Source organism: Scyliorhinus canicula, chromosome 21, assembly GCF_902713615.1.
Source record: "Scyliorhinus canicula chromosome 21, sScyCan1.1, whole genome shotgun sequence".
In the NCBI taxonomy this organism is placed as follows: domain Eukaryota; kingdom Metazoa; phylum Chordata; class Chondrichthyes; order Carcharhiniformes; family Scyliorhinidae; genus Scyliorhinus; species Scyliorhinus canicula.
In genome coordinates, this window is record NC_052166.1 from 8,099,048 (window position 1) to 8,120,160 (window position 21,113).

Here is a 21,113-nt window from a genome sequence, read left to right on the forward strand (position 1 = left end):
GTCATCTCTGGGGGAGTGAAGGGTCATCTCTGGGGGAGTGGTCATCTCTGGGGGAGTGAAGGGTCATAGCTGGGGGAGTGAAGGGTCATCGCTCGGGGAGTGAAGGGTCATCTCTGGGGGAGTGAAGGATCATCGCTGGGGGAGTGAAGGGTCATTTCTGGAGGAGTGAAAGGTCATCGCTGTGGGACGTGAAGGGTCATTGCTGTGGGACATGAAGGGCCATCGCTGGGGGAGTGAAGGATCATCGCTGGGGGAGTGAAGGGTCATTTCTGGGGGGAGTGAAAGGTCATCGCTGTGGGACATGAAGGGCCATCGCTGGGGGAGTGAAGGGTCAGCACAGTGGGAGTAAAGGGTCATCGCTGGGGGAGTGAAGGGTCATTGCTGGGGGAGTGAAGGTTCAGCCCTGGGGGAATGATCGGTCATCGCTGGGGAGGAGGGAAGGGTCATCGCTGGAGGAGTGAGGGCTCATCGCTGGGGGAGTGAAGGTTCAGCTCTGGGGGAGTGAAGGGTGATCTCTGGGGGAGTGAAGGGTCATCGCTGGGGGAGTGAAGGGTCATCGCTGGGGGAGTGAAGGGTCATCGCTGGGGGAGTGAAGGATCATCGCTGGGGGAGTGAAGGATCATCGCTGGGGGAGTGAAGGGTCATTTCTGGGGGAGTGAAGGGTCATGGCTGGGAGAGTGAAGGGTCAGCGGAGTGGGAGTGAAGGGTCATCGCTGGGGGAGTGAAGTGTCATCGCTGCGGGAGTGAAGGGTCATCACTGGGGGAATGAAGGGTCATCATTGGGAAAGTGAAGGGTCATCGCTCTAGGAGTGAAGGGTCAGTGCAGTGGGAGTGAAGGATCATCGCTGGGGTAGTGAAGGGTCATCGCTGGGGTAGTGAAGGGTCATCGCTGGGGTAGTGAAGGGTCATCGCTGGGGGAGTGAAGGGTCATCGCTGGGGGAGTGAAGGGTCATCGCTGGGGGAGTGAAGGGTCAGCGCAATGGGAGTGAAGGGTCAGCGCAGTGGGAGTGAAGGGTCAGCGCAGTGGGAGTGAAGGGTCAGCGCAGTGGGAGTGAAGGGTCAGCGCAGTGGGAGTGAAGGGTCAGCGCAGTGGGAGTGAAGGGTCAGCGCAGTGGGAGTGAAGGGTCAGCGCAGTGGGAGTGAAGGGTCAGCGCAGTGGGAGTGAAGGGTCATCGCTGGGGGAGTGAAGGGTCATCGCTGGGGGAGTGAAGGGTCAGTGCAGTGGGAGTGAAGGGTCAGCGCAGTGGGAGTGAAGGGTCAGCGCAGTGGGAGTGAATGGTCAGTGCAGTGGGAGTGAAGGGTCATCGCTGGGGGAGTGAAGGGTCAGTGCAGTGGGAGTGAAGGGTCATCGCTGGGGGAGTGAAGGGTCATCGCTGGGAGAATGAAGGGTCATCGCTGGGAGAATGAAGGGCCATGGCTGGGGAAGTGAATGGCCAGCGCAGTGGGGGTGAAGGGTCATCGCTGGGGGAATGAAGGGTCATCGCTGAGGGAGTGAAGGGTCATCGTTGGGAAAGTGAAGGGTCATCGCTGGGGTAGTGAAGGGTCATCGCTGGGGGAGTGAAGGGTCATCGCTGGGGGAGTGAAGGGTCATCGCTGGGGGAGTGAAGGGTCAGCGCAATGGGAGTGAAGGGTCAGCGCAGTGGGAGTGAAGGGTCAGCGCAGTGGGAGTGAAGCGTCACACAGTTGGAGTGAAGGGTCAGCGCAGTGGGAGTGAAGGGTCAGCGCAGTGGGAGTGAAGGGTCAGCGCAGTGGGAGTGAAGGGTCAGCGCAGTGGGAGTGAATGGTCAGCGCAGTGGGAGTGAAGGGTCATCGCTGGGGGAGTGAAGGGTCATCGCTGGGGGAGTGAAGGGTCAGTGCAGTGGGAGTGAAGGGTCAGCGCAGTGGGAGTGAAGGGTCAGCGCAGTGGGAGTGAATGGTCAGTGCAGTGGGAGTGAAGGGTCATCGCTGGGGGAGTGAAGGGTCAGTGCAGTGGGAGTGAAGGGTCATCGCTGGGGGAGTGAAGGGTCATCGCTGGGAGAATGAAGGGTCATCGCTGGGAGAATGAAGGGCCATGGCTGGGGAAGTGAATGGCCAGCGCAGTGGGGGTGAAGGGTCATCGCTGGGGGAATGAAGGGTCATCGCTGAGGGAGTGAAGGGTCATCGTTGGGAAAGTGAAGGGTCATCGCTGGGGGGGAGTGAAGGGTCCGCGCAGTGGGAGTGAAGGGTCAGCGCAGCGGGAGTGAAGGGTCATCGCTGGGAGAGTGAAGGGTCATCGCTGGAGTAGTGAAGGGTCAGGGCAGTGGGAGTGAAGGGTCAGCGCAGTGGGAGTGAAGGGTCAGCGCAGTGGGAGTGAAGGGTCAGCGCAGTGGGAGTGAATGGTCAGTGCAGTGGAAGTGAAGGGTCATCACTGGGGGAGTGAAGCGTCATCGCTGGGAGAGTGAAGGGTCATGGCTGGAGGAGTGAAGGGTCATGGCTGAGGGAGTGAAGGGCAAGCGCAGTGTGGGTGAAGGGTCATCGCTGGGGGAGTGAAGGGTCATCGCTGGGGGAGTGAAGGATCAGTGCTGCTTGTAAGTGTCAGTGCAGGGTGGTGAAAGGTCAGGACTGGGAATTTTGATGGTCAGGGCTGCGGAGGGAGCGATGAAGTCTCAAGGTGAGGGGTCAGGGCTGTGGGGTGAGGGGTCAGAGGTGGGGGGATTTGAGGGGCCAAGGGTGGTGGGAGTTGAGGGGTCAGGATTGGGGGGAGGTGAGGGGTCAGGATTGGGGAGAGGTAAGGGGGTCAGGGTTGGGGAGAGGTGAGGGGTCAAGACAGGGGGGAAGTGAGGGGTCAAGACTGGGAGGAGGTGAGGGGTCAGGACTAGGGGAGGTGAGGGGTCAGGACTGGGGAGGTGAGGTGTCAGGGCTTTGGGGTGAGGGGTCAGGTCTTTGGGTTGAGGGGTCAGGGTTTTGGGGTGAGGGGCCAGGGCTGCGGGCATGAGGGATCAGGGCTGTTGGTTGACTGGTCAGGGCTGTGGGAGTGAGGGGTCAGGGTTCGCCTCTGCTCTAATCTTGAAAGATAGACGATTTGAAAAGGTTTCCTTTAACGGGTGTCATTCAGATATCTTCTTGCACGAAGGGCTCACGGTGAAGATTGGGGATTTTGGGCTGGCAACGGTGAAGTCGCGATGGAGCGGCTCCCAGCAGGTGGAGCAGCCGAGCGGCTCAATTCTGTGGATGGTGAGTAAGTCCGAATCCAGGACAGAATATTAAACCCGTGACAGAATATTCCAAAACCCAGGGTCAGAATGTTCCCAGACCCAGGGTCAAAATGTTCCCAGACCCAGGGTCAGAATATGCCTTTCTGTATGCGTGTGTATGTGTATGCACCTGTCTGTGTGTGTCTGGTCCAATGTGTTTGTGTCTGGTCATTTTTGTGTCTGTGTGTCCGTCTCTCCCTCGGACCTCTGCCTGTCGCGAGGTTTTCCACTGATTGCCTTTTCCTCTGTTTTTTTCCAGGCGCCGGAGGTGATCCGGATGCAGAACAATAATCCTTACAGCTTCCAATCCGATGTTTATGCCTATGGAATAGTTCTTTATGAGATCATGACGGGGACACTGCCATACTCGCACATCAACAACCGGGACCAGGTATGGCCACAGACATGTAGCAATAGGGCTGGATAAAGAGTCCCTTCGCTTGTAAGAATGACAGTGACAGACTAGGAACCAAAGAGGTCACTTATTGATGAGGCCGTTCATTCGTTAGTTAGTGAGAGACCGGGGAGAGAACCGGGCAAGGAAGTCATAGTCGGGACAGGGAATCGGGGAACAGGATTAGGATAGGATAGGGAACCGGGGCTTATGATAATGGGCGGACAGGGAACCAATTAAGAGGTCTGAGACGGACAGGGAACCATAGAAAAGGATCATGGATGGTAGGGGAAGAGGGTCAGGGATGGACAGGGAACGAGGATGATAGACAAAGAGGGATATGGAGAATAGGAATCAGAGAAAGAGAGGGATATGGGCAGCACCGTAGCATATGGCTTCACAGCATCAGGGTTCCAGGTTTGATTCCTGGCTTAGGTCACTGTCTGTGCGGAGTGTGCACGTTATCCTCGTATATATATGCGTGGGTTTCCTCCGGGTGCTCCGGTTTTCTCCCACAAGTAGATATGCTATTAGGTAATTTGGACATTCTGAATTCTCCCTCTGTGTACCCGAACAGGCGCCGGAATGCGGCGACTAGGGGCGTTTCACAGTAACTTCATTGCATAAGCCTACTTGTGACAGTAATTATTATTATTATTATAATGAAGAAGAGAATCGGGGTGGTGGGGAAAGAGGGCATAGATATGGGGAAGAGGATCAGTGACGAACAGGGAAGAGGAGAAGAGAGTCAATGATGGACGGGGAAACACGGGAGAGTATCAGGGACGGATAGGGAAGTGGACCATGGAACCAGAAAGAGATTCTAGGACAAGCAAGGAATGGGGGAAAAAAGTCAGTGAACCAAGGAAGAGGATCAGGGAAACTGGGAAGAGGATAAGGAACCGGGGAAGAAGATCAGGGACAGATGGAACCGGGGAAGAGGATCGGGGAAAAACAGGAAACCAGGGAAGAGTGCTGCTCGGTAGCACAGAGGGCAGCTCGGTAGCACAGAGGGCAGCTCGGTAGCACAGAGGGCAGCTCGGTAGCACAGAGGACAGCTCGGTAGCACAGAGGGCAGCTCGGTAGCACAGAGGGCAGCTCGGTAGCACAGAGGGCAGCTCGGTAGCACAGAGGGCAGCTCGGTAGCACAGAGGGCAGCTCGGTAGCACAGAGGGCAGCTCGGTAGCACAGAGGGCAGCTCGGTAGCACAGAGGGCAGCTCGGTAGCACAGAGGGCAGCTCGGTAGCACAGAGGGCAGCTCGGTAGCACAGAGGGCAGCTCGGTAGCACAGAGGGCAGCTCGGTAGCACAGAGGGCAGCCCGGTAGCACAGAGGGCAGCCCGGTAGCACAGAGGGCAACCCGGTAGCACAGAGGGCAGCCCGGTAGCACAGAGGGCAGCCCGGTAGCACAGAGGGCAGCCCGGTAGCACAGAGGGCAGCCCGGTAGCACAGAGGGCAGCCCGGTAGCACAGAGGGCAGCCCGGTAGCACAGAGGGCAGCCCGGTAGCACAGAGGGCAGCCCGGTAGCACAGAGGGCAGCCCGGTAGCACAGAGGGCAGCCCGGTCGCACAGAGGGCAGCCCGGTCGCACAGAGGGCAGCCCGGTCGCACAGAGGGCAGCCCGGTCGCACAGAGGGCAGCCCGGTCGCACAGAGGGCAGCCCGGTCGCACAGAGGGCAGCCCGGTCGCACAGAGGGCAGCCCGGTAGCGAAGAGGGCAGCCCGGTAGCGAAGAGGGCAGCCCGGTAGCGAAGAGGGCAGCCCGGTAGCGAAGAGGGCAGCCCGGTAGCGAAGAGGGCAGCCCGGTAGCGAAGAGGGCAGCTCGGTAGCACATTGGTTAGCACAGTTGCTTCACACCTCCAGGGTCCCAGGTTTGATTACCGGCTTAGGTGACTGTGCGGAGTCTGCACGTTGTCCCCGTCTGCGTGGGTTTCCTCCCACAGTCCAAAGATGTGCGGGTTAGGTGGATTGGCTACGCTAAATTGCCCTTAGTGTTCAAAAATTGGGTGGGGTTTCTGGGTCATAGGGATGGGTTGGGCTTGAGTAGGGTGCTTTTTGCAAGGGCCGGTGCAGACTCGATGGGCCGAATGGCCTCCTTCTGCATTGTAAATTCTATGATCAGAAACAGACAGGGAAATTGGGAAGAGGATCAGGGACAGACTGGGAAACGGGTAAGAGGATCAGGGATTAATAGGGAACGAAGGAAGAGGATCAGGGACAGACTGGGAAACTGGGAAAAGGCACTCCCTCAGCATTGACCCTCTGACAGTACCACACTGCCTCTGTACTGAATTTCTGTAAGACAGTGCATTGCTAATTCAGCAATAAATATCTGGCAGACAGTGGAGGGCTTCATCAGCACTGAATAATAATAATCTTTATAATTATCACAAGCAGACTTACATTAACTCTGCAATGAAGTTACTGTGAAAATCCACTAGTCACAACACTCCGGCACCTGTTCGGGAAATTTTAAAATGTCCAATTCACGGACTAGTACGTTTTTTGGGATGTGGGAGGAGATCGGAGCACCTGGAGGAAGCCTACGCAGACACGGGGAGAACGTGCAGATTCCGCACAGACAGTGTCCCAAGCCGGGACTCGAACCTGGAACCCTGGCAACACTGCTAACCAGGGAAGAGGGTCGGGGCAGCGTGGTATTCCTCAGTATGATCTCTGCTGGCACAGGGCTCCCTCAAAACTGACCCTCCAACAGTGCGGTGTTCCGTAAATCCTGACCCTCCGACAGGGCGGTCTATCAATTCTTGCCCTCCGGATTTGCAACAGTCCCTCAGCACTGACTTTCCGATAGTGCGGCGCTGCCTCAGCAATGAACCTCCGACAATACCACGTTCCCTCTGCACTGAATGTCTGGAAGACAATGTGTCGCTAATTCAGCATTCAGTCTGTGGCAGACAGTGCAGTGCTCCATCAGCACAATAATATCTTTAGTATTTTCACAAGTACTGAAGATACTGTGAAAATCCCCATGTCGCCACACTCCGGCGCCTGTTCGTGTATACTTAGGAAGAATTCAAAATGCCCAATACACCGAACAGCATGTTTTTCGGGACTTGTGGGAAGAAACTGAAACACCCGGAGGAAACCCACGCAGACACAGGGAGATCGGGTTAGGTGGATTGGCCATGCTAAATTGCCCGTAGTGCAAGGTTAATGGGGGGTTTGTTGGGTTACGGGTATACGGGTTACGTGGGTTTAAGTTGGGTGATCATTGCTCGGCACAACATCGAGGGCCGAAGGGCCTGTTCTGTGCTGTACTGTTCTATATGTGTCTATCGTGCAGACTCCGTGCAGACAGTCACCCAAAACTGGAAATCGAACTTGGGACCCTGGTGCTGTGAAGCAACAGTGCTAACCACTGTGCTAATGTGCGTAATCTCTGACAGACAGTGCAGCGCTCCTTCAGCACTGAATCTCTGACAGCGCGGTGCTCCTTCAGCACTGAATCTCTGACAGCACAGCGCTCCTTCAGCACTGAATCTCTGACAGCACAGTGCTCCTTCAGCGCTGACCGTCAGACAGTGCAACGCTCCCTCAGCACTGAATCTCTGACAGCGCGGTGCTCCTTCAGCACTGAATCTCTGACAGCACAGTGCTCCTTCAGCACTGAATCTCTGACAGCACAGTGCTCCTTCAGCACTGAATCTCTGACAGCACAGTGCTCCTTCAGCACTGAATCTCTGACAGCGCGGTGCTCCTTCAGCACTGAATCTCTGACAGCACAGCGCTCCTTCAGCACTGAATCTCTGACAGCACAGTGCTCCTTCAGCGCTGACCGTCAGACAGTGCAACGCTCCCTCAGCACTGAATCTCTGACAGCGCGGTGCTCCTTCAGCACTGAATCTCTGACAGCACAGTGCTCCTTCAGCACTGAATCTCTGACAGCACAGCGCTCCTTCAGCACTGAATCTCTGACAGCGCGGTGCTCCTTCAGCACTGAAGCTCTGACAGCGCGGCACGCCCTCAGCACTGAATCTCTGACAGCGCGGTGATCCTTCAGCACTGACCGTCAGACAGTGCAACGCTCCCCTAGCACTAATCTCTGACAGCACGGTGCTCCTTCAGCACTGAATCTCTTGACAGTGCGACGCTCCCTCAGCACTGAATCTCTGACAGCGCGGCGCACCCTCAGCACTGAATCTCTGACAGTGCAGCGCTCCTTCAGCACTGACCGTCAGACAGTGCAACACTTCCTCAGCACTGAATCTCTGAGAGTGCGCCGCTCCCTTGGCACTGAATCTCTGGCAGTGCTGTATTCCCTCAACAGAGAATCTCTGGCAGTGCTGTATTCCCTCAGCAGAGAATCTCTGGCAGTGCTGCACTCCCTCAGCAATTAATCTCTGACAGTGCGGCGCTACTTCAGCACAGAATCTCTGACAGTCCGACGCGCCCTCAGTACTGAATCTCTTGACAGTGCAGCGCTCCTTCAGCACTGAAACTCCGACAGTGCGGCGCTGTCAGAACTGCACTGTCAGAGATTCAGTTCTGAGAGAACGCCACGTTGAGACAGACTGAGCAGCACTGTCTCAACGTGGTGTACTCTCAGCACTGAATCTCTGACAGCACGGCGCTCCCTCAGCGCTGGAATCTCTGACAGTGTGACGCTCCCTCAGCACTTAATCTCTGACAGTGCGACGCTCCCTCAGCACTGAATCTCTTGACAGTGCAGCGCTCCCTCAGCACTGAATCTCTGACAGTGCGGCGCACCCTCAGCACTGAATTTCTGACAGTGTGGCGCTCCCTCAGCACTGAATCTCTGACAGTGCGGCGCTCCTTCAGCACTGAATTTCTGACTGTGCGGCGCTCCTTCAGTACTGAAACTCTGACAGCGTGGCGCTCCCTCAGCACTGAATTTCTGACAGCGTGGCGCTCCCTCAGCACTGAATTTCTGACTGTGCAGTGCTCCCTCAGCACTGAATCTCTGACAGTGCGGCGCACCCTCAGCACTGAATTTCAGACAGTGCGGTGCTCCCTCAGCACTGAATTTCAGACAGTGCGGTGCTCCCTCAACACTAAGTCTGACAGCGTGGCGCTCGCTCAGCACTGAATCTTTCGCAGTGCGGCGCACCCTCAGCACTGAAGCTCTGACAGTGCGACTCTCCTTCAGCACTGAATCTCTGATAGTACAGCGTCCCTCAGCACTGAATCTCTGACAGTGCGATCGCCCTCAGCACTGAATCTCTGACAGTGCGGCGCTCCCTCAGCACTGAATCTCTGACAGTGCGGCGCACCCTCAGTGCTGAATCTCTGACAGCGCGGCGCTCGCTTAGCAGTGAATCTCTGACAGTGCGGCGCTCCTTCAGCACTGAATTTCTGACAGCGTGGCGCTCCCTCAGCACTGAATTTCTGACTGTGCAGTGCTCCCTCAGCACTGAATCTCTGACAGTGCGGCGCACCCTCAGCACTGAATTTCTGACAGTGCGGTGCTCCCTCAACACTAAGTCTGACAGCGTGGCGCTCCCTCAGCACTGAAGCTCTGACAGTGCGACGCGCCCTCAGCACTGAATCTCCCGCAGTGCGGCAAACCATCAGCACTGCATTTAAAAAAATATTTCCAATTGAGGGGTATTTTAGTGTGGCCAATTCACCTATCCTGCACATCTTTGAGTTGTAAGTATAAAACCCACGCAGACACGGGGAGAATGTGCAAAATCAACACTGACAGTGACCCAGGACCAGGGTCAAATCTGGGTCCCTGCGTTGTAAGGCAGTAGTGCTAACCAATACGCCACCTTAACGCCCCGCACTGTATTTGTGACAGAGCAGCACTCCCTCAGTGCTGCATCTGTGACAGACATTGTGGCGATCCCTCAGCACAGAATCTCTTGACAGGCAGTACGGCGCTCCCTCAGCACTGAATCTCTGACTGCGATGCTCCCTCAGCACTGAATCTTTGACAGTGCGGCGCCCCCTCTGCACTGAATCTCTGACTGTGCGATGGTCCCTCAACCCTGAAAATCTGACAGTGCGACACTTCCTCATTTCTGCACTGATATGTTGCCAGTTTTCCTGCCTAGGACCTGATGTGAGACTTGAACCTTCAGCCTTTTTGACTCAACTCTAGATAGTGTTACCAACTGAATGCAGTCTCTTGAGAGGGTAGCCCGGATTATAGGGCTCATGTACCTGCAGTGGTCCCTCAAACACATGATCCTCTGACTCAGAGACAGGAGCCAGACCTGAGCTAGTGGAGATAGTCATCCGATGGATCTGGGACGCAGGGAAAAAATCGATGACTGTCCAGCGATCAGGGAAGGAAGCTAATGAAAGACCAAATGCCTGAGGAGCAGAGTAGGCAATGGACTAGGAGCCCAGGAGGTTTTTTTAAGTCATTCATGGAATGTGGGCCTCACTGGACAGGCCCAGTGCTAATTGCCCAATCCCTAATTGCCCCTTGGGAAGGCGGTGGGTGAGCCGCCACCTTGAGCCGCTGCAGTCCCTGTGTGGTGTAGGAACACCCACCGTGCTTTCAGGGAGGGAGTTCAAGGATTTTGACCCAGCGACAGTGAAGGATCAGCTGATTTATTTCCAAGTCAGGATGACGTGACGCGGAGGGGCACCTCCAGGCGTTGGTGTTCCCATGTGTCTGCTGCCCTTTTTCCAGACCGTATTGTTCGTTGGTTTGAAAGGTGCTGTCGCAGTAACCTTGCACTAAATCTTGTGTTACAACACCCTGGAGAAGTGCACGGTCAATTCCAGCTCCACTTGTCCCGGGGTCGCAATACATGTGAATTAACCAATAATTATTACAACAATACCCAAAGTCTTTGGCACTTGACTGCCCAATGATTACAGTCACCAGGTTTCTAAGTTCAAATACTGTTTATTATAACAAGAACTATAATGAAATATGCTGCAAATACAACTAGTTAACTATTAACTAATTCCTAACTCCCCAATTTAACTTGCCCCCCCCCCCACCCTTTACACAAACTTACAAGACAGACAAACACGGAGGGTGGAAAGGGGTAAAAATAATAAACAAAAGGCAAAAGAGTCTTTTGTTTCATATAATGGTTTTTAGCACGCCTTCCTTCACAGCGTGCTTGCCAGTTAAAGTCTCTGTCCACAGCCTGTGATGGTCTTCCCTGGAGATTCACTCACTCAGGTTCTCTACAGTTTCAAGAACACAGCACTCACAGCTTTTCTGGATTGATGTAGGTTCAGATCTTTGTTTGAAGCCTGTAATGGTTTCTTAGGACTCTGGAAAGCATTCCCCTGGGATAAGATCAAAATCACCACCAGTTATCGGTCAGAGTACAGCCTTTTTTCGTCAATTCTTTGCCACCCCTAGCCAATCAATGAAACTGAGTCCCAGCCCCATCCCTCTCCCTTTGGTGCCAACATGCCTGAGGCCTTCTGTTCAAACCAGCAGGAAGTAATATTCTCTCCACTAACCTCTGAATTCTGCTGCTTGCCTTAGAGATACAACTGTGTGGAGTCTGCACGCTCTCCCAACGTCTGCGTGGGTTTCCTCCAGGTGCTCCGGTTTCCTCCCACAGTCCAAAGATGTGTAGGTTCGGTGGATTTGCCATGCTAAATTGCCCTTAGTGTCCAGGGATGGGGTTACGGGGTTGCAGGGGATAGGGCGGGGGAATGGGCCTCGGTAGGGTGCTCTTTCAGAGGGGTGGTGCAGACTTGATGGACCGAAGGCCTCCTTTGGCACTGTAGAGTTTCTGTGATTCGATGACATGTCCATTAACCCTGAACACACATGTCCATTAATCATCCATGGATCAAAAATAATAACTGAAAAATAAAAGAAATGAGAAATCAGGGAATAAACAGAAAGGACCCTTACACTAGACAATGGCACCCACTGCTGCTTCTGTACGTCAGTGGGTGGAGGGAGTGAATGTCGAAGGTGGTGGACGCGGTGCTGATAAAGCCAGTGGCAGAAATAAGTGACAAATGGGTACTAACTCGATGCCTCTATCCCAGATCATCTTCATGGTGGGCCGTGGATATCTCACCCCTGACCTCGGTAAGGTGTACAACAACTGTCCGAAGGCAATGAAACGACTGATTGTGGACTGTATAAAAGTGAAACACGATGAACGGCCTCTGTTTATCCAGGTAATTGCTCACTCCTCCCCTGCAGACACAGAATTTTTTTGAAGAGTTATTTTTTGTTGGGATGTGGGCCTCGCTGGGCAAAGGCCAGCATTTGCTGCCCATCCCTAATTGCCCTTGACCTGTGTGGTTTGCTCAGCCATTTTAGACAGGATTTAAGAGACATCTGAAGTTCCGAGTAGGCCAGACAAGGGTAAGGATGGCAGATTTCCCTCCACTCACAGGACGTTAGTGGACTAGATGAATTTTTTAATTTCTTGCGGCAATCGGTAAAGTTCCTCTCAGTCACGGTCACCGTGAAACTATCATCGATTGATTTACAATCTATATCAATGAGTTGGGTGAAGGGATCAAACGTATGGTTGCGCAACTTGCTGATGACGGAAAGATATGTCGGAGAATAAGTTGTGAAGAGGACATAAGGAGACAGCAAAGATAGGTAAGTGAGTGGGCAAAAATGTAGACAGCGCATCATGCAGGAAAATGTGACTTGTCCACTTTGGCAGGAAAAATGGACATTATTTAAATGATAGAGAATGCAGAACTCTGAAATCCAGAGGGATGGGGTACATGAATCACAAAACGCTAGTATGCAGGTACAGAAAATGATTCAGAAGGCAATGGGAATTGATTGCAAAGGGAATGGAGGTAGGGAAGCTTTGCTGCATTTGTACAGGGTGTTTGTGATGCCACCTCTAGAGCCGTGTGCACAATTCTGGTCTGCTTATTTAAGAAAGGACATTAGAAGCAATGCAGAGAAGGTTCACTCAACTGATTCCTGGATGAAGCGGTTGTCTATGAGGAAAGGGTGGCCTAGATCCACCTTGGAGTTTAGAAGAATGAGTTGGTGGACTTATTGAAACACAGAAGATCCTACTGGGGTTTAAGGTGGATGCTGAAAAGATGTTTCCCCTTGTGGGAAAGTACGTGGGGACACAGTTTAAAAATGAGGGGTCTCTTTCATTGAAGACAGGTGGCATTTTTTTTTAATTCGGAGGGATGTTCGTCGATGGAATTCTCTTCCTAAAAGAACAATGGAGGCTGGGTCATGAAGTGCTAAGGCCAAGTTAGATAGATTCTTAATTAACAAGCATCTCAGCCACTTTCTGCTTCCTTTTAAGCCCCCAAAACGCAAGAAAAAGCTTGGTTTTATAAGAGCTTTGTTTACTAAGAGCTCTTTCAACCTATGTGCAGTGGGATAACATTGATTACATCAACATCTAATAAGCAGTAACTTAGGGGCGGCATGATGGCACAGTGGTTAGCACGCTGCCTTACAGCGCCAGGGACCCGGGTTCAATTCCGGCCGTGGGTCACTGGGTGGAGTTTGGACATTCTCCCCTTGTCTGGTTTAGCTCACAGGGGCTGGTTTAGCTCACAAGGCTAAATCGCTGGCTTATAAAGCAGACCAAGCAGGCCAGCAGCACGGTTCGATTCCCGTACCAGCCTCCCCGGACAGGCGCCGGAATGTGGCGACTAGGGGCTTTTCATAGTAACTTCATTGAAGCCTACTCGTGACAATAAGCGATTTTCATTTCATTTCATTGTCTGCGTGGGTTTCCTCCGGGAGCTCCGGGAGTTCCCTCCCAGAGTCCAACAATGTGCAGGTAAGGTGGATTGGACATGCTTCTTAGTATCCAAAAAGATGTGTAGGTTAGATTAAGTAGTTAATGGGATAGGGTGGGGGAGTGAGCTTGGGTGAAGTACTCTTTCAGAGGGTCGATGCAAACTCGATGGGCCGAATGGCTTCCTTCTGCACTATAGGGGTTCTATGATGTAAAAACCCATCTGGTTCAGTAATGTCCATTTCGGGGAGGGAAATTTGCTGTCCTTACCTGGTCTTGATACAGAAACAGGGATGGTTATAGGAGTTAGGGGAGGGTCCAGAGATAGGGAGGGTTGCAGGGGGTGGAGGAGGTTACTGTGCATATTATTCGAAGTGGAATGCGGAGAAAGGAACTGAGCACAGTATTCCAAGTGGGATAGGGGGCAGGAACTGTGCTCCGTATTCCAGGTGGGATAGGGAATCTGGAACTGCACACAGTATTCCAAGTGGGACAGAGAATTAGGAACTGTGCACAGTATTCAAGTAGGATAGGGAGTCAGGAACTCTGCACAGTATTCCAAGTGTGGTCTAACCAAGGTTATGTACAGGTCCTGAGTTAAAAGGGACATTTGTAGTTTGCGTCTTTTGCTGCTGATCTGTTTGTGAATGAAAAGTGAGCCCCAATCATTTTACCTCATCCTTGTAGATTCTGGCTTCCATCGAGATGCTGCAGCACGCCCTCCCAAAGATTGAGCGGAGCGCCTCGGAGCCCTCGATGCACCGGGCTGTGCAGGCCGAGGACATCAACCCCTTTCTTCTGACCACATCGCGCCTCATGCCTTCATAAGAAGCGAGCTGCCCCCCACCCCTCCAGCCGGAGACAGGGAGGGAGGGGGTGCAGGAACTGCCTCACAGAAGAAGAACGTCTTTCGCTGGAGAAAGCGCCGCCTTCGAAACTCACTCGTGTAAATTTTCTGATCAGTGACGTTGACTCTAGGAAGCGGGACATTATCGTTTCGTGCCCGACCGCCTAACGGAGGCCTCGAGCGATCTTTATAGATTATTTTTATTTCCTTCACATATTCTTCGACCCAGCAAAGCAGCAGCGATCTCTTCCTGAGGGACTTCAGTCTCCCAGCTTTGTCAGGTACCTCTACTGGGCTGGGAACTTTTAAAAACCCCGGTGCTGGAGATGTGGTGTGAAGGGCGGTGGGGGAGGGAGGGGGGGCAGGATGAGGACAGGGACACCGTTTGGGCTTCAGGAGCGGTGGATGATCCTGTGCCTTGGGGGTTTGCTTTTGAGCCTGGGGCCAGAGGTTCTTCATTGAAAGGATCCGTGTTTCCCCCACCCCGCCTGACCCCTCCTTAAATCGGTGGGCCAAGGTTACTCCCAGGCTCTCCTGGGAACGCAGTTGGTTTAACCTTGATAACTCCAGAATTCAGGGCCCAGGTAGCCCAGAGTGAAAGCTGGTGAGCATGGTTACCCCAAAAATAGACCTCTGCCAAACTCCTGTGCTCTGTTCGTTCACAGTGCTGGATTCTACTGGGGACCTTGATTTACACCCCCCACCCCAGCCCCCAATGCAGTCAGAGACTAGGGACCTCTTACCCACTGTAGACCTCTTCTCCCCCTCCACTGTTACAGACTATAGACAATAATCACTCCCGCACTGTTTCAGACTGTAAACCTCACCACCCCCCCCCTTCCCCAACTGTTGCAACGGTAGACCTCACCCCTTCCACCCATCCCACTGGTACAGAATGTGGACCTCCCCCCCCCCCCAATCATTGCAGACTGTAGACCTCACCATCCCCTCCACAGTTTGAGATTGTAGACGAAACCACCCCCGCACCCCACAGTAGGAGACTAGTATTCACTCCCCGTACAGTGGGAGACTATAGACCTCACGCCCCACCCCACAGTCATAGACTATAGACCTAACTCACACCCACAGTCAGAGACTATAGACCTAACTCACACCCACGGTCAGAGACTATAGACCTAACTCACACCCACAGTCAGAGACTATAGACCTAACTCACACCCACGGTCAGAGACTATAGACCTAACTCACACCCACAGTCAGAGACTATAGACCTAACTCACACCCACGGTCAGAGACTATAGACCTAACTCACACCCACAGTCAGAGACTATAGACCTAACTCACACCCACGGTCAGAGACTATAGACCTAACTCACACCCACAGTCAGAGACTATAGACCTAACTCACACCCACAGTCAGAGACTATAGACCTAACTCACACCCACAGTCAGAGACTATAGATCTAACTCACACCCACAGAGACTATAGACCTAACTCACACCCACAGTCAGAGACTATAGATCTAACTCACACCCACAGTCAGAGACTATAGACCTAACTCACACCCACAGTCCGAGACTATAGACCTCCCCCCCCCCCCCCCCCCCCCCCCCCCACATCCCACAGTCTGTGGAGAAGGTGAGATTTATAGTCTGTGACTGGGGGCGGGGGGGGTTACCCCCCATACAGTTGGAGACTGTAGACTCCCCATACGGTCAGAGACTGTAGGCCTCATCGCCTCGACAGTCAGATTATAGACCTCATGACCCCCTCCCCCCCCCCAGAGTCCGAGACTAGATTTCACCCCGACATTCGAGACTATAGTAGACCTCACCCCCTCACAGTGAAAGACTGTAGACCTCACTTCCCCCCACCCCACAGAAACTGCAGACCTAACCCCCCCCGCCCCCAGTCACAGACTATAAATCTCACCACCTCCACAGTCAGAGGCTATAGACCCACACCCACAGTCAGAGACTAAAGACACCCCCCACAGTCAGAGAGTATAGACCTAAGTCACACCCACAGTCAGAGACTATAGACCTAACTCACAACCACAGTCAGAGACTATAGACCGAACTCACACCTACAGTCAGAGACTATAGACACCCCCCACAGTCAGAGACTATAGACCTCACCCCACAGTCAGAGACTATAGACCTCACCCCACAGTCAGAGACTATAGACCTCACCCCACAGTCAGAGTCTATAGACCTCACCCCACAGTCAGAGACTATAGACACCCCCACAGTCAGACTATAGACCCCCCACAGTCAGAGACTATAGACCTCACCCCACAGTCAGAGACTATAGACCTCACCCCACAGTCAGAGACTATAGACCTCACCCCACAGTCAGAGACTATAGACACCCCTCACAGTCAGAGACTATAGACACCCCCCACAGTCAGAGACTATAGACACCCCCACACAGTCAGAGACTATAGACCTCACCCCACAGTCAGAGACTATAGACCTCACCCCACAGTCAGAGACTATAGACCTCACCCCACAGTCAGAGACTATAGACCTCACCCCACAGTCAGAGACTATAGTCCTCACCCCACAGTCAGAGACTATAGACACCCCCCACAGTCAGAGACTATAGACACCCCTCACAGTCAGAGACTATAGACACCCCCCACAGTCAGAGACTATACACACCCCCCACAGTCAGAGACTATAGACACCCCTCACAGTCAGAGACTATAGACACCCCCCACAGTCAGACTATAGACACTCCCACAGTCAGAGACTATAGACCTCACCCCACAGTCAGAGACTATAGACCTCACCTCACAGTCAGAGACTATAGACACCCCCCACAGTCAGAGACTATAGACACCCCCCACAGTCAGAGACTATAAATTTCACCTTCCCCACATTCGGAGACTGTAGACCTCCCCCCCCCCCCACCACCCCGTCCGCACAGTCAGAGACTGTAGACCTCACCCCCACCCCCACAGTCAGAGACTGTAGACCTCTTCTTCCCCCCCCCTCCGATATTCGGAGACTGCAGTCCTCACTTCCCCCCCACATTTCGAAGATGTAGAGCTTACCCCTTCCCCGCCCCCACAGTCAGAGATTGTAGACCTCACCCACCCACAGTCAAAGACTGTAAACACACCCTACCCCCTCACCTCCCCCCCCCCCCCCCCCCCCCCCCCCCCACACACACACACATCAGGTGTGTTTTTCTTGGAGCAATCACGGACAATTCTTATGGGTTTTTATTTTTGGTTTGGTTACCAGGTTACTCATTCCTAATTTGCTGGAATTAAAGACTTATTTTAAACTGAATTGTTGAACCTACACAGTATTCCTGAATGTCTGCACCAGTCCATAGAATCCACAGATTCCCTAGAGTGCAGAGGAGTCCATTCGGCCCATCGAGTCTGCACCGGCCCTCTGATACAGTACCCTAACTTCACCCACCTCATCCGTCCTATCTGTGCAATCCTACCTAACATGCACATCTTTGGGCTGCGGAAGGAAACTAGAACACCCAGAGGAAATCCACGCAGACACGGGGAGAACGTACAAACTCCACACAGACAGTCACCTAAAACTGGAATTGAACCGGGTCCCTGGCGCTGAGGCAGCGGTGCTGACCACTGTGCCGCCCCCATCTCCTCCCATCCCAATTGGAAGCAGATTGGCCGGTGGGAGCTGTGTCAGTAGGATGCTTGGTGCTGTCCGCTTCATTTTCCATTCATCCTGTTATTCTGCTTAAATAACACTTCAAGCATCGACTGTCAAGAACAAACACCCCCACAGGTACAGCACGGAGTTAGATCCAGAGTAAAGCTCCGACTACGCTCTCCCCATCAAACACCCCCAGGACAGTACAGCACGGGGTTAGATACAGAGTAAAGCTCCTACTACACTCTCCCCATCAAACACTCCCAGGACAGGCACAGCACGGGGTTAGATACAGAGTAAAGCTCCTACTACACTCTCCCCATCAAACAATTCCAGGACAGGTACAGCACGGGGTTAGATACAGAGTAAATCTCCCTCTACACTGTCCCCATCAAACACTCCCAGGACAGGTACAGCACGGGGTTAGATACAGAGTAAAGCTCCCCCTACACTGTCCCCATCAAACACTCCCAGGACAGGTACAGCACGGGGTTAGATACAGAGTAAAGCTCCCTGTTCACTGTCCCCATCAAACACTCCCAGGACAGGGGTTAGACTGAAGATACCTTTCCTATTCCAATGCTCATAGATTCACTGCCACCTGGGCAGACATACCTTCCTTACAATCTGAGTACTTCACTACCTGCTTTCACTGGTTTGTGACCACACAACTTCTCTTCTGATGGAGGCAGGGTTGGGACAAGGATGGCCCTCCCACATACGCAGCGTTCTCTGGCAGCTACATATGTATGAAGAAACATCTAACCTCAAAGTCCCTAACTTAATTGCTTTGATACAGCACTGTAACAGTAGGACATCCCAAGATGCCTCACAGGCACACTAATAAAATACAGATTATGACACCAAGCGTTCTGAGGAGACATCTGGGAGGTGAGTGCAAACCCGAGTTAAAGAGGTAAGTTTAAAGGAGATTCTCAAAAGGAAGAGGGGTGTGGGGTAAGAGGTTTAGGGAGAGAGTTCCAGAGTTTACGGCCCGCAGAAGCTCAATGCACGGACACCAATGGTGGGTCAGTCGGCAGAGGGAAGGTGCATATTAGGTTAGCAAGCTCGGAGAGTGTAAGGTCATCTCAACGGCCTGAAAGCAAGGGACTGTCGACAGGAGGAGATGAGTATCATCCCCGCCTTTGGTGGCTCAGCACTGCTGGGCAATGGGAATGACAGCAGCAAACAACACTCCATAGACTCCCTACAGTCCACAAGGAGCCATTCAACCCACCATGTCTGCACCGATCCTTCCAAATCAGGCCCACTCCGTCGCCCTATCCCTGCACATCTTTGGACTGTGGGAAGAACAGGAGCATCTGGAGGAAACCCATGCAGACACTGGGAGAACATGTAATCACCTCCATGGTTAATCATTGGAGAGGCTGGGCACATCCACAAGCCCAGCGCAGGAGATGCCACAGTTGGCCATCCCAGGTAGCAATCTGAAACCAAGCAGAAAGAGGCCATCGAGTCTGCACTGCCCTCTGAACGGCCAACTCCCCCACTTTACCCTCGGAATCTAACCTGGGCTCCAAGGGGCATTTTAGCATGGCCAATCCACCTAACCTGCACAACTTTGGACTGTGTGAGGAAACCGGAGCACCCAGAGGAAACCTAATATGCACCTTCCCTCTGGCAATCAATAAAGAGATGTTAAGTGATTGGGCAAGAACATGGGAGATGGGGGCCAATATTTTGAACCCTGAAATGGTGAGAGAATTGGGAAATGTTGATGTTCGAGGACACTCGGATCCCTTTGAGTTTGAATCACAAAATAGTTGACACTCGGCACAGCAAGGAATCTGTCCTACAATTATATTGGACCTTGGTGAGACCACGCTTGGAGTTAAGTGCGCAGTGTTAGCCTCCTTACGGAAGGCATGATATATTTACCTGAGAGGGAGTGAAACCTGGGATGAGTGGGGGGAGGGGGAGTTTGAAGGAGAGAGTTGATCTCAGTAAACGTGCCTTTCATAAGGGGCTTGATAGGATAGTGTTAGGATCCTGTTGCAAAATCTTTGCTCCATGTTTCCTTTTTTAAAGTTCCTGCCCTAGCTATGTTTAATCTACAATTGTCTTGCTAGTGGCTAAAACACTGAGATTTCTGCTTAAACTACAGACTTTAGGCAAAGTTGAAATATCCTTTTTCTCAATGCCCAGACCAGGGCTTCCCGTTGTGTTCAGTGACAGAGCCCATGATGTTAGTTCGATAGACTTGGCAAGCAGCTAATCAGCTCATTTAAAATCTGGGCCTCAGACCATTCTCATTTGGGATTGGTGGAGCTTTTCAGAAACATCTGGAACAGCTCCATTTTGACAGTTCTAAGAAGAAGCCCAACTGGAAAGCAGTTGGAAGATTATCTCTCTGCCAGGCAGTTTAAAAAAGGCATCCCAGCCAGATCTGTGAAGAGCACTTGTGGAGTAGGGAAGCGAGCAATCTCTCATCAGGTCTATAACCTTTTAATCTTCTCTCTGGATGACTGGAAAGAGCCCAAACTGCAGACTATGTCTGTAATATTGTGGAGTCCCCAAAATCAAATCAGACAAAATGGAAAAATCAGTGATTCCTCAGGTATGAAGCTGAAGTAATTTCTCAGGGACATGGGACCTCCATCTGATGGTGAAAGGTCAGAATCGCCTGTGTACAGCTCCATCCGGTGGTCAGAAGTTGGAATTGCACTGACCTGGATCACTTGTAAAAACAACTCCATGCGGTGGTCGAAGGACGGATCTACGCTGACCTGAATCTCTTGGGTAAATCTGTTCCCCAGAGGCCACAACCGCAGCATGAAGATTCTTCTCTAACCTTTTCTTTTAATCCCCTTTTTCAAAAAATCCTCTCCTACCCTTACCATATGTCTGTCATGTATGTCCGGGTGGAGGGTGGGACGGGTTTTTGAGTCATAGATGTTTACAGCATGGAAACAGGCCCTTCAGCCCAGCTTGTCCATGTCACCCAGTTTCTATCACTAAGCTAGTCCCACTTGCCCACATTTGGCCCGCATCCCTCTATACCCACCCTGTCCATAAAACTGGTTCCCTCTAGTGGTAAGAAGCATTATCATTAACTTGTTCACTCTTTACATCCCAGTCAATATTTACATCATCAATATAACTGCTCTCTATGCCTGACACCTCTAGTTCTCTATATTGTTAAAACTCCAGACACTCTCCCTCTCTGTCTCTATTCTTATAATTCCAGACTCACTCTCTATTTTTATAATTCCAGAATATCTCTCTCTCATCTCTCATCTCACTCTCTCTCGTTTCTGAGACTGTGTGGATTATTACAACAGCAAAACTGCACCTGTACTGATTCTGGTACTGTTAAGGGGCTAGCACCACTGCCATGTAAAACAAATGCTTCTCATGACAGATGGTGCCCCATTCGCCAT

The 21,113-nt window shown here is 52.4% G+C and overlaps 1 protein-coding gene and 1 long non-coding RNA gene across 2 annotated transcripts in view; one reads left to right on the forward strand and one right to left on the reverse strand.

The window, feature by feature from the left end:
- LOC119955917 (serine/threonine-protein kinase A-Raf-like) overlaps positions 1-15,270 on the forward strand; it is a 123,648-nt gene extending 108,378 nt beyond the window's left edge. Inside the window, exons 10-13 of the mRNA XM_038782575.1 lie at positions 3,074-3,192; positions 3,472-3,603; positions 11,566-11,700; positions 13,950-15,270. Of these exons, the coding sequence (XP_038638503.1) occupies positions 3,074-3,192; positions 3,472-3,603; positions 11,566-11,700; positions 13,950-14,090 (527 nt within the window). The 3' untranslated portion in view covers positions 14,091-15,270. The remainder of the gene's footprint in view (positions 1-3,073; positions 3,193-3,471; positions 3,604-11,565; positions 11,701-13,949) is intronic.
- Positions 15,271-15,475: 205 nt separating this feature from the next.
- LOC119955582 lies at positions 15,476-16,150 on the reverse strand. Its single transcript, XR_005458499.1, has 3 exons — positions 16,083-16,150; positions 15,562-15,657; positions 15,476-15,501 (listed from the first exon to the last, which is right to left on the reverse strand). It is a non-coding gene; the product is annotated as an uncharacterized LOC119955582 (long non-coding RNA).
- Between the last annotated feature and the right edge of the window lie 4,963 nt (positions 16,151-21,113).